The sequence below is a fragment of the Myxocyprinus asiaticus genome, chromosome 10, assembly GCF_019703515.2.
Source record: "Myxocyprinus asiaticus isolate MX2 ecotype Aquarium Trade chromosome 10, UBuf_Myxa_2, whole genome shotgun sequence".
NCBI lineage: Eukaryota > Metazoa > Chordata > Actinopteri > Cypriniformes > Catostomidae > Myxocyprinus > Myxocyprinus asiaticus.
Genome location: NC_059353.1, coordinates 23,504,616 through 23,520,709, shown reverse-complemented (window position 1 = coordinate 23,520,709; position 16,094 = coordinate 23,504,616). Strand labels below are relative to the sequence as shown.

At 37.9% G+C, this 16,094-nt stretch overlaps 1 protein-coding gene across 20 annotated transcripts in view; it reads right to left on the bottom strand.

Moving 5' to 3' along the window:
- lrrfip1a (leucine rich repeat (in FLII) interacting protein 1a) overlaps positions 1 to 16,094 on the bottom strand; it is a 64,130-nt gene that overhangs the window by 11,116 nt on the left and 36,920 nt on the right. For 4 of the 20 annotated variants that reach the window (XM_051708315.1, XM_051708317.1, XM_051708296.1 and 1 more), the window contains exons 3-18: positions 11,740 to 11,757; positions 11,300 to 11,356; positions 10,746 to 10,790; positions 10,391 to 10,441; positions 8,560 to 8,592; positions 8,118 to 8,186; positions 7,981 to 8,022; positions 7,050 to 7,109; positions 6,420 to 6,500; positions 6,189 to 6,218; positions 5,299 to 5,355; positions 3,385 to 3,462; positions 3,014 to 3,133; positions 2,303 to 2,338; positions 2,068 to 2,193; positions 559 to 630 (exon numbers count right to left, since the gene is read on the bottom strand). In XM_051708315.1, the coding sequence (XP_051564275.1) occupies positions 559 to 630; positions 2,068 to 2,193; positions 2,303 to 2,338; positions 3,014 to 3,133; positions 3,385 to 3,462; positions 5,299 to 5,355; positions 6,189 to 6,218; positions 6,420 to 6,500; positions 7,050 to 7,109; positions 7,981 to 8,022; positions 8,118 to 8,186; positions 8,560 to 8,592; positions 10,391 to 10,441; positions 10,746 to 10,790; positions 11,300 to 11,356; positions 11,740 to 11,757 (975 nt within the window). The remainder of the gene's footprint in view (positions 1 to 558; positions 631 to 2,067; positions 2,194 to 2,302; positions 2,339 to 3,013; positions 3,134 to 3,384; positions 3,463 to 5,298; positions 5,356 to 6,188; positions 6,219 to 6,419; positions 6,501 to 7,049; positions 7,110 to 7,980; positions 8,023 to 8,117; positions 8,187 to 8,559; positions 8,593 to 10,390; positions 10,442 to 10,745; positions 10,791 to 11,299; positions 11,357 to 11,739; positions 11,758 to 16,094) is intronic. The other 16 variants (XM_051708316.1, XM_051708298.1, XM_051708303.1 and 13 more) reach the window with 13 other exon arrangements.

Below are 16,094 nucleotides of genomic sequence, written 5' to 3'. Positions count from 1 at the left end.
AAAGATTTGACACCACATGAAAATCAGCATATTCTCATGAAGGCCCATTTACATCTGGTATTAAGATCTCCCTTTGGTGATCCGACAGTATGCTTTAAAGAATGGAGGCAAGGAATAAAATATCAGGCTATAAACTTGTGTGGCATAGAAGCATGTGCATGCAAGACGAGAACCAGAGAGACTGAGAAAAGACACTATCAAATCTTGTATTTCCTGGTCACCTGATGTTAGGCCAGCCACTAACTTGCTGGTTAGCAAGAAACTCAATGCAATATTTAAAAAACAAAAATTTCCACTGCTGTTTCTTTTTTAATTGCACAGTCAAATATCAGTAAAGCTCTTTGGGCCATTCACAACGAACACGTTTTTATGTCCATCTTAGCTGCTTTTCTATGTAAACAAGCACTAGATGGATGTATTTTGACCGTTGTGCCACGTCTCGCTGTTTTTCCGCATCTCATGCAGGAGCTCCACATTTTTAGATGCCGTGTCAACTTTTTTAGTACAAGAATTTGTTCAGTCTGAACAGCCCCAATAGTTATTTCTGCAGATGTGTACCTTGAGCTCTTTGAGGTTCTGCATGTGCTTTGCCTCCACGTCTTGAATCTGATCCTTAAGCTCATGAATCTCCTGAATGACAAGCATGAAGAGTGAGAATGAGAAGGAAGGATGAAGGGTGCAGTTGAGAAAGAGCAACAGAAGAGCAAAGAATGCAAGACTTGTTTGAAATGCTTTGAATTACTAACCAGGAAATAAGAGGTACAAAGGTTTTAAGTATTGGAACACTAAATAGAACAGAATGAGTGGATTATAGAAGAGGTGCTCAGGAGATTTTCCTTCCTGCAGAGTTTAGATTTACCTGCTCTAACACACAAACATCTTGATTATCTGCTTGAGGTGTGTTTGATTGGAATTGAAACTAAACTCTGCTGTAAAGCAGATCTCCATGAAGGAGACTAAGAACAACAGGAATGACGAAGACAATGAAAGTGTACTGAGCTGCTTTCATTTTTTTGAGTGATAAAAAATAACTGCTTATAGTGATTAAACATTTAAATATTTTTCTAATAAAATAAAATACAACTAAATTATCTAATTTAACCTCTTCAACTCTGCAGACCTGCTGGCGGATCCAAAATGGGGTGCTATGTTGCAAAAAAAGTTTACGCTTCAAATTTTCAAGTCTCCAAATACATAAGTCAGGCATATGGGGTATCATCTGAAATGAGCTTAGAATCTGAACTTTTCAAAGATAGCCATCACTTCTGTATTTATGTTACATAAAATAACAAAATAAGGCCTTAAAACATTTGTGTCGCCAATAAGTGCCAACTAGAGGTCATGTGGTAGAAATATTCATATGAATTAAAAGTTTTTCGAATAGCACTTAAATAGACAAATCATATCAAATGAAAGCTCTCATTCTCAGGAATGTACCATTTATTTTGTTGCCTAATACCACAGTTTGAAAGATTTTCAAAAGAATCACAAAGTAAAATATGATAATTGTTAGACATCAAATACAAACGTCTCTTTTATGCGTCAATCACTGCTTCTGTAAGCCCCAAATAGCTAAAAACTTTATATCTGCTTTAACTTAAGCAGTTTTCTAAAACAAATTGCTATTTTTTGTCTGTGAGCTTGCTTGTGTGAATAATCCAATGCAACATCATAGATGTCCAGAACAAAATATGTGGTCCAGAAGGAAAAGCATGCTAAACAAATCATTGGAAATATATGTTATCAACTATTGATGATAAAATGTTATACATCATCGCAAAGGATCTCAGCTTTCTAATGACACCTACATTGAGCTTCTAGTCCACTCAGAGGCTGAGATATTCGATGAAAAAATGGGGGTGGTGCATCAAAATTAGACAATGTCTATGGATGAACATTTACAGATTATGCATTGATGTCTGTACAATTTCAATGTCAAAGGTGTACCATGAAATCATGGGGTAATACAGAGGAGAAATCCGCAGAGGAGATCAGAGAAATGCTTTATGGGAAAATATCTAATTTGGGAGGAAATTTGGCACCATAAAAAGTGAGACAAAAAAACACCTTGATTTCCCGTATAGAGGCTTCTGTGTCAACAGTGATGGATGTATCTCCACTTCCTCTCCGTGAAGACGTCCCACCCAAAGAGGTAAGAGTGGCGCCAGATAAAGTTGATGCACGTGAAGAGCCCTGAAAAATATTAATATGCCATTTTTTTATGCACTATTGAGACTCCCCCCCCCCCCAAAATAAATAATAATAAATAAATAAATAGACATGCTGAAATAAAACCACTAACCTTTTCCAAGTAGTCTCGCTCTAACCGGTCATCAACCTGTAAATAAAAGAGAAAATGAAAAATAAATAGATTTTCTCACATGGCCCCTGTGGTTGAGCCACCATTTCATTACGAGAGTGTCATATACAATGTAATCTTACACTTTAAACAAGCTTTCCACATAAAAACGTTAGTAAAATAATAATAATAATAAAAAAAATTCTGTTAAGCATAGAAAACAAGTTCAAGTCAATTTGAGAAGTTTCAAAACATAAAATGGTTGTATTCGGTTAATAATCTTAAATACAAAATGCTAATTCTAATACCAAGTAATTCACAAGACTCCAAATATGTCTTGTTACAATAAAACCAAAGTTAAATCAATGCAAATTTCCAAAAAACATCATGCTATTTAAATATAATGTTAAATAAATGTGACAATAGTTTGCTGAAACTATTGAACACTGAGATTTCTAGCCTTTCCAGACTGAGACAGAAAAATATGATTCAAAATCATTTAAAACAAATGATGCATTTCAAAAGAGAGAGAGCGAAAAAAGCTTTTCCCTACATGTTCAAAATCATGAGTTTCTCAAATAACCTTCATGCAGGCCATTATCTCAATCCAACATGCCATTTCTTTAACTGGTAAAGACACCCAAGCTTTTAATGCAGGCTCTGACACCACAGTCCGTCACAGAACACATGGACCCCAAGACTTCACTCTCGTACCATAGACAGTCTCCCATTAACATCTGGCAGGTCAGGGATGATGACATGGTCTAGGTCTCTAGAGAGGCCACTGTTACCAGTGTTGCACAAATAACTGGGCACTGAGCTGCCACAGTCCTCCTGGAAACCACCAGAGGGCACCAATTAATGTAATGCAGGCACAAAGCAAGAGGTATTTCAGCTATTTCTGATGTCTCATCTATTCAAGTTTAACAGTTGGCTTTTCTCATGAACCCATAAGAGGAATGCACACAAACACACGTTATCTTATGCCTGTAGCTTAAATGTAATCTGTCACTATGAGCTAACAACTCAGTATAACTGTATTGGTCTGTGATCAACTTCGGCAGTCAGGGACAGAAGACGCTCACCACCGGGCTGCCACATGCAGAATTTGCCCTGGACGAAGTCCTAGAGCTGGAGCCCAGGAAACCACTGCATCCAGAGGACTAGAGGATACACACATACAAACACAAAGTGGAGAACCATATAGAGAGAGTGCAATAGAGAGGGCATAAATGTAGCCTATATAACAAAGTAAAAAGAAAAGAGACGGGAATGGATTTCTACAGTCATTTCAGGTTCCATGGCTGCACATCTTCAAGCCTTGCCAAAAATGTACAAAACTAACAAACTTCGCACACTCAAGATGCATTCCCGAGCAGAAAAACAAGCTGATAGATGGCTCACCAGTCTAAGAACACAGTAGGATGAGGGTTAAACATGCCTGTTACTGTCTTACAGATCCCTCTATTAGGGAAAGTGTTGGATAATAATTTACTGTATTCAAAAGCACACACAAAGACCACTGCGAAGCATTTTATGACCATGTATGATACATGAGCAACCGAGTTTAGCTTCTAAATCACATGCACACTGCTTGTAAAAATGTATATACTGTAAGTAACAAAGTTTTTGAGAACAGTCCCAGTATATTGATTGTAAAGTATGTACTTCGACAAACAATTAAAAGAATTCACGATGTAAAGCGTTGAAGCAAATTACTGTCTTATAAATTGGACTGCAAGGTAGCGCTGAAATTTACATTGTATCCAATCACAAAATTAAATACAAGGCCCCCTTTTTACTGTACATGTTTGTGTATAGTTGTTCCTGAATTTCGATCAGCATGCAATGTTTTGAAGTGAAATCATGCAATTACTGTGTTTTCATGATCATTGCTGTCACTTCCAAGTACTCGTGCCTAGAGGTCTGCATGGGCCTTAAAATGAAACCCGAGTCAGAGTGACCTGGCCCGAATGGTACCGTCAGATTTTAGGCCTGAACCTGACTTAGCTCACTCTCTTTTTAATTTCTTCTCCAAGCAAGTTTTGTTCCAATATGCTGTTATTTTATGTAAGCATCGTAGGCAATATTTGTAACAGTATATGACAGTAAACATACACACTTTTAACAAGGCACAGCACTCCTCATCACACCAGAGGAAAAACATTAGCTTACTGTTTATCAAGCGCCAAAACTTTGCCTGGTGCAGAACAATTTAGAATCAAGTATAATAGTACAGAAAGTCACAAGAAGTCCTCTTTGCAGCCTGAATTACTTTAAAACGTTGAATCTTTCTGACACCTGCACTAAAAATAAACTAAATGCATTGCAACGAATGAAACAGAATGCAGGTCTCTTGACATGCATTTTTTAAACGTTTTTGAAAGTTCTTTTTAACTTGACACAGTGTTTTAAAAATGTGGCGGTCCTGCGCAAGATGCTGAAGAAACAGCGAGATGCACTGCAACAGTCAAAGATGTCCATCCAGCATGTGTTTACATAGAAAAACAAAGGAAAAACAAAACAGACGCTTGCAATACAAGTTCGGTGTGAATGGCCCCTAACTTGTCCATTCGCATGTGCCTGTTAATGAGAGTGCATGCATGAAACAAGTAGGCCTGTTTATTTTTTAATAAACCCATACCTGACCAGAACCCGAAGTTATACTTTGTAAAATACATTTTTAATCTGCTAGCAACACAGACAACCCGTTTTATTATACTAAAATATTTTCCAGGACGTTTAGGTATTTTTCAAATTTTCCATGACTTTTGCATGACTGGAAAAATGCATTGCAAAATTCCAGGTTTTCCAGGACGCGTGGGAACCCTGCTCTACTCGTCTCCATTCCTAATGTGTCGTCAACATTAGAAATAAATCTTTAAAAAGCTCACAATTTTTAGTGGTTAGGTAACTGAACACTCAATAGGGTAAAGGTACATTCTGTGAATTTCATGCACATTTACAGTTATGCACTTTATGATTTGGTAGTTTCTTACAGCACGAATACTGGAGCGTCGAGAGCCACTGTAAAGACTGTCCTTATATGTAGAACCCTGATACAAGAGAGACAAACACACAGAAGAGACACATCAAGCACACTCTCATATTTATTTTTGCCATCTCACACCTTGAGGTCTGACCCATAACCATTCTGTGCATGTGAGCATGCATACACTCTCTGGAGTCTCAGTTCTCCATTTTACGTGCACAGTGCATCAATGTGCTACAGCTGCCTCATCACACCAAAAATGATTCCAAACGATTTGATTTTTGTCAGGTTGGTAAGAAACACCAAAGCGTGATGCCAAAATAAACAATAACCTAAAACTACATGGTGAAGTGTGCAAATTTTACACATCCCAGTTTGACGCGCAGAGAACATTTTAAGTAAGCCATTCGTAAGTTGTTTTACCCCTAAAGTGTAAACACTGTGACTCTGTCATACTTTCAACACTGCTCTGTTTGTTGGAGCAGTCCAACATCTCAACTTCTGGGTCAACCAATGTCAAATTGGGCTACCAGTTTGTCAAAACAATGGCAGAAGTTGGTGTGGGGTGGATGGAGCGTTAAGAGTATTTGGGAAACCAAAACATTTAAAAAAAAATATTTGCAATTCCGTTCCGTGATGCACAGAATTAACACGCTTCACCTTTTACAACTTCAAGTCAAATCCAAAGCACAAGCTATTAGCTCAGTCCTCAGGTGTTTGTAGTCTGTGTGGGTTTAAGATCTAATACTTTAGTTGACCTGCTATGGGTGAGAGAGAAGGGAGAGGATCAGCATACACGTTTGGACGGGTGAGGCATTAACAGTGCAAATATCCATGTAGAAATGTTCACATATTATTGTACTGGAAGTGCAGGATAATATGGGGAGCAACACAAACCCTGTACTTCCTGCAGTGCAGCAGAGACAGCTAACCAGAAGAGAAATTAACAAATACATGAGGATCCCAATCAAATAAAGACTCTGAAATACTAGTCAATCAGAGGGTGTGGAAAGAGGGGAAAAACTGTGCATAGAGAGGATGGACAAAAAGTTTTGAAACAAAAAGTATGGAGGGGGTTTAAATGGTGGATTTAGATTGAGGGAAATGTAAAGGATGAAGATGACAGACCTGGTAGCCATTGTAGGAGGGGCCTTGATGTTTAGAGGAATAACTACTGCTGCTGTACAACTCTGAAGAATAGTAGGCACTCTAAAATGATGGGAAATAATGAGGATGAATGAATAATGAACTGATAAAGAGATGTGTGAGAGATGTATAGAGCAAGAGCATCCAGATATTTAGACGGACAATTTTACTGTGTTTTCCTTCCACAACAGATGCAATACAAGAGAAACAAGCCAGCTAAAATCAGAAATTGACTTTTTGGTACTATAACAGGCTTTTCATACTTGAAATTTGTAACCCAGGGTAATTTTAAACCGTGTTATTTAGGTCCATTTTCCACACTGTTTATATGTACTTTACCCTGAGTTACCCTTGGACTTAACCCAGGATTAAAAATACATTAACCTAGAGTTAAAAGCCTTTATTTTTGTAACAATTAGCTAGAATGCACAACACCACTAGCACAGCACCTACTAATTCATGTTGCATCCACTATTTTACAAGTTAATTTGTTATAACACAAATCCATCATGCTTTCTCCAAGACAGAGGACATCTTCCACTCATGTTAGATTTATTTTTATGTTAATCACATAAAATCAATGTACAAGAGAATTCCAGTATTGAGACCCACCGACTGCAGATCAATTCTTGAGGAGCGAGACATTTTGCTCTCATCACTGAGTCTGGAGCTCTGCGCACATATACAGACAGTTCACTTTACAACCATCACACTGATCTGTACCACCTTACACCTTACGTCACACTGCTGTATCACAATCACAGTTGAATTGAGTTTATAAATAAAACAACATACAAGAGGATTTTTTCCCCCCAACAGGATAGGAAAAACAAACTTAATTTAATGTATATTTTCTGAAGTATATTTATCTTATCAAATTTTGCTTCTGAGGTAAATGTATCTTGTTTTAAGGATGTTTAGATATTTTTACTGGAAAAGGACAAATATCTTTTCCAGTAAAAAAGGTTTGGTGACCAAACCTTTCAAACTCCAAAAATCACATAAAGGCAGCATAAAAGTATTCCATACGACTCCAGTGGTTTAACATATGTCTTCTGAAGCGATGCAATCGCTTTGGGTGAGAAACAGATCAACATTTAAGAACTTTAAATCCCTATAAATCACCACTTTCACATTCTTTCACATTCTGAAAGTGAAAGTAAAAGTGGAGATTTATGGTAAAAAAAAAAAAGTACTTAAATGTTGATCTGTTTCTCACCCAAAGTGACTGCATCGCTTCAGAAGACATACGTTAAACCACTGGAGTCGTATGGAATACTTTTATGCTGCCTTCATGTGATTTTTGGAGCTTCAAAAGACTGGTCACCATTCACTTGCATTGAAAGGACCTACAGAGCTGAGATATTCTTCTAAAAATATTTGTTTGTTTTCAGCAGAAGATAGTCATGCACATCTGGGATGGCATGAAAGTGAGTAAATGATGAGAGAATTTTCACTTTGGGTGAACTATTCTTTTAACAGCCAGGTGAACAAACAAACTATACTCAAACCCTGCCATCACACAGTTATTTCAGCCACTAACCCGACTAGATACTGTGTTGAGATCATCATCATAGCCATTGCTCTGTGGGAAAGACAACAGATCATGACTGACATTGTATCTTCTCAACAGAAATCACACAGATGTGACATGCATATATGCAAGCACCATGAACGTACAGCTCTGGAAGAATGTTTCTTCTTTTTCTTGGACTTCTTAAGTGAGTGAGAGGAGGAGGCCTGAGGAAGCTGGACAAGATTGTGGTAAATGTGAATAAAATGAAAAATGCAGAATTGATGTGACATGTAGGTCAAGCATCAGACACTTCAGCAGTAAAATACACATTTTACTGGCACATACAGTTATAGCCTATTTGTTAAAGTCCACAGTACAGAGTAAAGAACTCCTCATTTGTAATGTTCATGAAACACTTCAAAACACTGATAATGTAGCATCAGACTTTAAAGTTAATAATTTATTAATGCTTAGTTTTGACACGCCAAGCTACAAAACTATGTCTAGTGGAGTTAGTTATGTGCACACCTCACTTTAGTGGAAAGCTGAAAGTCATGACACATTCTTTTGTGCCTAAATAATCATTTTTCACCCTGAGATTCTTACCCCACTGTAAGCACCTGCCGCTTCCAAATCCAACTGCCCAGACAAACATAACCACCATCAGTATGAGCATCATTGTGGACTATTTTATGACCAAATAATCAGACAACACACATAGCACAGATATACGCCTAATATCGGAACCCACAAGAACCTGCTTTATCACTGCTCATTTGTTACAAGATACAGTGTAACACTTTACAATAAGGTTCCATTCGTTAACATTAACTAATGTATTAGGTACACTGCCTGGCCAAAAAAAAAAGCTGCATTCTCTAATATTTTGTTGGACCGCCTTTAGCTTTGATTATGGCGCATATTAGTCGTGGCATTGTTTTGGTGACCTTATGCAACGTCACAACATTTATTTCCATCCAGAGTTGCATACATTTTTGGCCGAGATCTTGTATTGATGATGGGAGAGTCAAACCACTTCGTAAAGCCTTCTCCTGCACATCCCAAAGACTTTCAATAGGGTTAAGGTCTGGACTCTGTGGTGGCCAATTCATGTGTGAAAATGATTCCTCATGTTCGCTGAACCACTCTTTCACAATTTGAGCACATTGAATCTTGGCATTGTCGTCCTAGAATATTACCGTGCTGTCAGGGAAGAAAAAAATCCATTGATGGGATTAACCTGGTCATTCAGTACATTCAGGTAGTCAGCTGACTTTATTTTATTGCCGCATAATGTTGCCGAGCCTTGACCTGACCAATTGAAGCAACCCCAGATCATAACACTGCCTCCAGAGGCTTGTAGAGTGGGCACTATGCATGATGGTGCATCGCTTCATGCGTTTCCCTTCTTACCGTGACGTGCCCATCTCTTTGGAAGAATGTACATCTGGACTCACCAGAACACATGACCATTTTCCATTGCTCCACAGTCCAATCTTTAGCTCCCTAGCAAATTTAGGTTGTTTTTTTCGATTAGCCTCACTAACAAGTGGTTTCTTGTGGCCACACGCTGTTTAGTCCCAATCCTGTAAGTTCTCATCGCGTTGTGCGTTTGGAAATGCTCTAACTTTCACTATTAAACATAGCCGTGAGTTCTACTGTCAATTTTTTACGATGTGACTTCAAGGGTTTTAGTGATCTCCGAACACATTCATTCAAGATTTTTTATGACCACATTTCTTCCACGAAGCTGACGGTTCACCACTATCCTTCCAGGTTTTAATAATGCGTTGGACAGCTCTTAACCCAGTTTCAGTGATTTCAGCAATCTCTTTAGTTGTTTTGTTTTGTGCTTCATGCATGCCAATTAATTTGTCCCTTCTGAAACACAGTAACATCTTTTCCACAACCATGGGATACATCTTCCAACATGGTTGTTTAAGAAATAAGAAGCTACACACTGCATCAGTTAGGATTCAAATAATTTTTGCCAGCTGAAACATATTAATCACTGCAATAATGATCCAATCATAGGCTCTTAAGTATCTGCTTATTTAAATCCAAACTGTGATTTTTTATTTTTTTTTTTTTGTTTTTTGGGCCAGGCAGTGTATCTTGAACTAACAATGGACAATAAATTTTTTATAGCATTTATTAATATTTGTTAATGGTAGTTAATAAAAATACAATTGCTCATTGTTAGTTCATAGTGCATTAACTCATGTTAACATATACAACTTTTGATTTTAAAAATGTATTTATCTCTATGGTGAAATTAACAAAGATTAATTAATACTGAAAATTATTGTTCATAGTTAGTTCATGTTAACTAATGTTAACAAATGGACCCTTATTATAAAGTGTTACTAGATAAAGGTATAAAGGTTTTAAAGGAACCAGATGCTCTCACATTAACACAAACTACACAGATACTGACCCGTACGTTGCTCCTGCTACCAACTGACATCCGTTCTTCATCATCTGACACCTTGATGGATGGAAAAAGGGGTAAAATTAGAAGAAGCCCACAGTTAACAATAGTTTAACACACAAAACACACAACGGTTTATGTATACACAGCATATCAGTATGTATATGCATACCGATATAGACATGGTTTCTCGCAATGTTGGGCATCCACAAAAACCATAAAACATCTTTCCTGCTGATCTCATAATGAAAAGTAAGACTATTGTATGCTACAATGTATGGTAGATCAGAGGCAGAGACACCTATAAGCATCTAATGCGGGTTGAGAAGGACAGACAGTTTAAGGACAGAGAGGTACAAACCGAAGCATGTCTCTGTGAGAAGCGTGTATACTGTTCACTGTCCTCCTACAAAGACAGAGAAGAGAAGAGAAGAGAAGACACAAGGAAGTAGATATCCAATGCTCAGCAAATATGGTCCATTAAATGAATGCAACAACAGCATGCAAATCAGTCACAATGGATGCAAGTACAACATGTTAACAACAGACAAACCCAAAACGCAAAGACAAAACAACAAAACCCAGTATTAATTGTTCACACAAAATGATACTGTGTAATACACTACAGTGCCAGTAGACACATCAACTCAAAGGCTTATTTATTTTTTCCCCCCATACATTACCAACACATAAATTAGCTTTGTAAGGAGTGAATTAGCTACAGTGTGTCGAGGTATTGATCTAGTGTTACATTCAACTGCACCAAATCTCCACATATGACTACTTGCAATATTGCTAGTCTTGCAATATTTTTAATATACAGTATATATACGAGAGTGATGCGTTTTTAAGGTCAGGCACACATGCTATGAAAACTAGGAACATGCAGAATATCCCATCAGATTCCCAATGTACCATCCACTGCTCAATGTCCCCCCATTTGTTGTCGAGTTTATCCAGTCCATAGTATTTCTGAAAAGAGAGAAATGCAGCAGAAACCAGGAGAAAACAGCTCAGAGAAGGGAAATTCAAGTAACAAGAATGGCATAGATAAAAAGACAAAAGCATTCGACTGTAGCTGCTGCCTGTAATCTGAGTTAATAATATTAGTTTTAATCATATAATAATGAAGGGATAAAGAAAGATATTTATGTCTATAATGAATATTACATTCTTAGAACCTCATATCAACGACAAACCAATAAAGAAGTGATAAAAAAAGTGCATTTTTAATTTAACTTGAGTTGAAGGTAAAACACAAACCACCAAATCAATCAAAGTGTGCAGAAGTAGTTAAGCAAAAAGATGTAGAGTAGTTTGATAGCAGCAGCTAACACAGAGGAAAGACAATCTACCTTCTGCACCTGATAAATCTTCACCATAAGAGGCCAGCAAAATAGAGGAGCAGAGGAAAGAAAGACACCAAACAGACAAAGAGAAAAAAGAGAAAGGGGGTATTGATTATTTGACATTACAGAGCACTAACCAAGTGGAAGATTTGGTAAACAAGGATAATGAAATGGAAAGGAATAGCTGTTAAAGTTTTAGCTATCCAGCCGGGCAAGTGTCATGTTACCTGCCTTTACATGTATGCTTACACATGGGGTGAACAACTTCAGTTCACATACTTGACAAAAATAATTACATGAATGTCATATGGAATCAACAAGCAGCAAACTTCAGTGGCATCCCCCATGAGAGAGAATTATTGTGAAATTTTACATTATCAGTCTGGAATTTTAAAATCTCATTCCATGTTAGTAAAGGCATCTAAATTATTCCATGCAATTGCAAGTGTTTAGATATCTACAGACACATGGAAATACTCAGAGTTAGACTTGTAACACTCATGTGAAGAGGTCTATAGGGTTACAGGATTCTTTCCATGAATTCATTTGAAACCTGCTAGTGACTAGACCACCACTGCTAGCTGCTCTAGAGTTGCAGTGATGTTTTTACATTAATACATTTATATTTGTGACCATAACTTAGCAGGTAGCTGAGGACATGAGTTCTAAAACATCCAACTATGAAACAACATTGTCTAGTCACTATGAAATTTGACACCTAATGCTATTGACACAACTAAAAGTACATGTTTAACAAAAGCGGTTTCCTATGACAAGAGACTTTTTTTTTTTTTTTTGCACTTTGTGGGAAAATATCTGACACTATCTACAATCATTTAATAGTCTAATCCTACTGGGCTCCTTTTTATCTCACAGTCTACTTGTGCACACTTTTATCCTCCCTTACTGACAAACCCACAAAATCTCACCTAACTCGTTTTCCTGTGAGAATTTGCACCAGTTTTAAGGAGTTGCTCTTTTAAGGTTCTTTGGCAGTTTATGCAACATTCTTCCTTTAAGTACTTTTTCAAACTTCTTGCACCACCCTTTCCCCTGCCCCTTGCTTTCAAACTTCTTGCACCATCTTTTCAACTGCCCCTTGCTCTCAAACAACATTTATGTAAGACAGCACACCAGATTCACCTGCACTTTGCAGGTGCTGACCATGTATAATAATAATTTAATTAATAATTTTATTTATCACACATTATAAATTTGCACATATACAGTGAAATTCTTTTTTTTTTTTTTCACATATCCCAGCTAAGCTGGGGTCAGAGTGCAGGGTCATCCATGTTACGCCACCCCTGGAGCAGATAGGGTCAAGGGCCTTGCTCAAGGGCCCAACAGTGGCATCTTGGCGGTGCTGGGGCTGGAACCCCTGACCTTCTGATCAGTAACCCAGAGCCTTAACCGCTGTGCCACCACTGCCCTTAACTGGCACACACAGTAGGCTCGTTTGAGATGAGAAAGTTATACGCAGAAACAATCACCAGTGATCACTGGCAGGTGCAAGCTGGTTAGAAATGATGTCCGACTTGCAGTGATATCATGGTGATGTCTGCCAAGTACCAAACTACTCTCGCAACAGCGAGGCAGCCGCAGTTTAAGCGCCAGGTGCTACAGTTGCTTTCTACCAGCTGCGCAAACTGAAAGCATGACAGGAAACAAATTGATGACAACACAGCTTTATGCTCACTGCGTTAAACAACCGTCATATTAATTTATTTATTTTACTCTAACATCCTGGTCTTATCTGAACACCCCCAACCCTCTGACAGTGCAATCTCTGTATGGGATATTTGACTGTAATCATATTTCAAAAATATCTAAAATACACGCATGGGATTAAAAAAAAAGAAAAAAAAAAGAAAAAGAGTTTTGGGGGTAATTTAATAACACGTACATTGGGGGACTTGTTCATTATATCCATTTTCATGTAAAACCAGCAGAATTTAAATTGCATCCACCAGCAATAAAGAACATAGACCCGAATCACACAATATTTGCCTTTGATCTCGTAGGTGGTCGGTCCACTACAAGAAATGAGAACTGTCCAACTCCACAGCCCTTAATTTACTCCTCACCTGACTGCAGCCGCCTACTCTTGTCTACTTTCAAGGCGAGGTGTTTGGCACCTCAAAGAAGCCTACTCATGACCTGAAGATGTCCCACCTCTCTACAGTCTCCATCTCTTCCAGTTTCTGCACTTCACATGGGCCTCCAACAGATTAAATATGTGTCAAAGACTTTAAAGGGATATTTTGTCCAAAAATTAAAATTCTGTCATCCTTTACTCAGCCTCATGTTCCAATCCTGTATAACTCTCTTCTTTCTGTGGAACACAAAAGGGGAGGTTAGGCAGACTGTTAGGAACTGACCACTTTAGTCATATAAAAAAGTGAATGGTAACTGAGATTGCCATCCTACCTAACATCTCCTTTTGTATCCCACGGAAGAAAGTCATACTGGTTTTGAGCAAAACGAGGCTGAGCAAAGATTTTTGAGTGAACTATCCCTTTAAGACTCTTTCTTAAGAAGAAAAGAAGGCCACTGTTTAAGAAGGCCACTGTACTCCATAAGACAAATAAGAATGACAAAGAATTCTAACAAAACGCTTTTTTTCTGATAATAACGCAGAGCAAGCTGCATTTAACAAACTGAGTTATTTGACCTAGATCTGTCTCTCACCCAAACCTATCATATCACTTCTGAAGACATGGATTTAACCACTGGAGTCTTATGAATTACTTTTATGCTGCCTTTATGTAATTTTTGGAGCTTCAAGGTCTGATCACCATTCATTTGCATTATAGACCTACAGAGTTGAGATATTCGTCTAAAAATCTTTGTTTGTATTTAGCAGAAGAAAGAAAGTCATACACATCTGGGATGGCATTAAGGCGATTTTCATTTTTGGGTGAACTATCCCTTTAAATCAACAGATCTTAAGCAACAAATAAAACCACAGTCAAATGCATCAAATCACCTAATGCTAGTTTAACACTAGTATATAACACATCAATCAATAAAGTATTATTTATTACACAATTCTCATTATTAACACATTAAGCCTTTAAATTCTCATCTATACAATGCTTGCCTGATGAATTCAAGCTCACCTTCCTCAGCAGAGGGGTCTGGGGCCGCCCACTAAGAGCTGCCCGTGCCCCTCTACCCGCTAGCCGCCTGCAAGCCATCCTGCCAGTCTCACTGAGCCCCAACCTACCTCAGGACTGAGGGAGACAGAGGCATACTAAAATCCCAAAGAGAAAGTCTGTCATAAATCCACAGTAGTGTGCATGTGCTGGTAGCTCATCTTCACAAAGTCCAGCTCTTGATCAGATTCAAACTGATTCCTCAAGCAATCTGTGAACCATTGTTTAAAAAAAATCTGTAAAATATCCAGATGGAAAATGGCAATCTATATAACATTATGGCAAGTTCAACATAGAGTCACTGTGTCTGTAATTGCCGTGATGTTCTCGTCCAGTAAGTGAAAGCAAACAGAGACTGCTAACCCGGCTGAAAGCTCATAATCTGCTTTGAGACTTGGCTAGAGTTTTAAAGCAACAAAACACACACACACCCTTAACATTCTCACACACCTCCAGATCAGACCGAGCTTAACTCTGAATGTTAACTAATCCCTTGAGTGTGACCTGTGAATACGTGAAGACTGTGTTTATTACATAATTCTGATGTGTCTGAGCAGAGGTATTGAGAAGGGAGTTTCTGGTTGTCCATTCACCTCTGGAGGACCTAAATATATGAAGGAATCTACAATCTGTTTGTACATTGTGCTACTGAACTCAAGCCCTACATGCCCCATATACTGCATGCAAAGCAAATCAGCATCAGGTGGTAACACTAATTACGCAGTGTCAAACAATCAGGGACTGAAGAGGGACATATCCAGGAGTTTGAATCAAACAGTGCCCTTCCTTACAATCCAGCTCTCTTTTTGATGATGGATATTATATCTAGTACTATAAACACTGCTGATAAAATATCTTGAACCAGCCTAAGCTGGTTTTATAAGGGCTTTTGGGAGACCAGCTAAACCATCTTGGTCAGGTTTTAATCTTAAACAGCTAAGACCTGCAAACCATTTTAGGATGGTTTAGATGTTTTTGTCAGAACGGACAAACTGACTAAATAAATGAATGACTAAAAATCAGTAGAGTCTGTGTATAATGATGCTGTAATGTAAATGTGCAGAAAAGTTAGTAGGGTATTGCAATATTAAGGGCAAAGTACAGAATCAAAGCAAAGCTGCTGTGTGTTAGCAACATTTTGCTAAATAAGCACAGACAAAGGCCATTGCCTTTGCATGAAACTAGTGTTATCATTGAAACTTT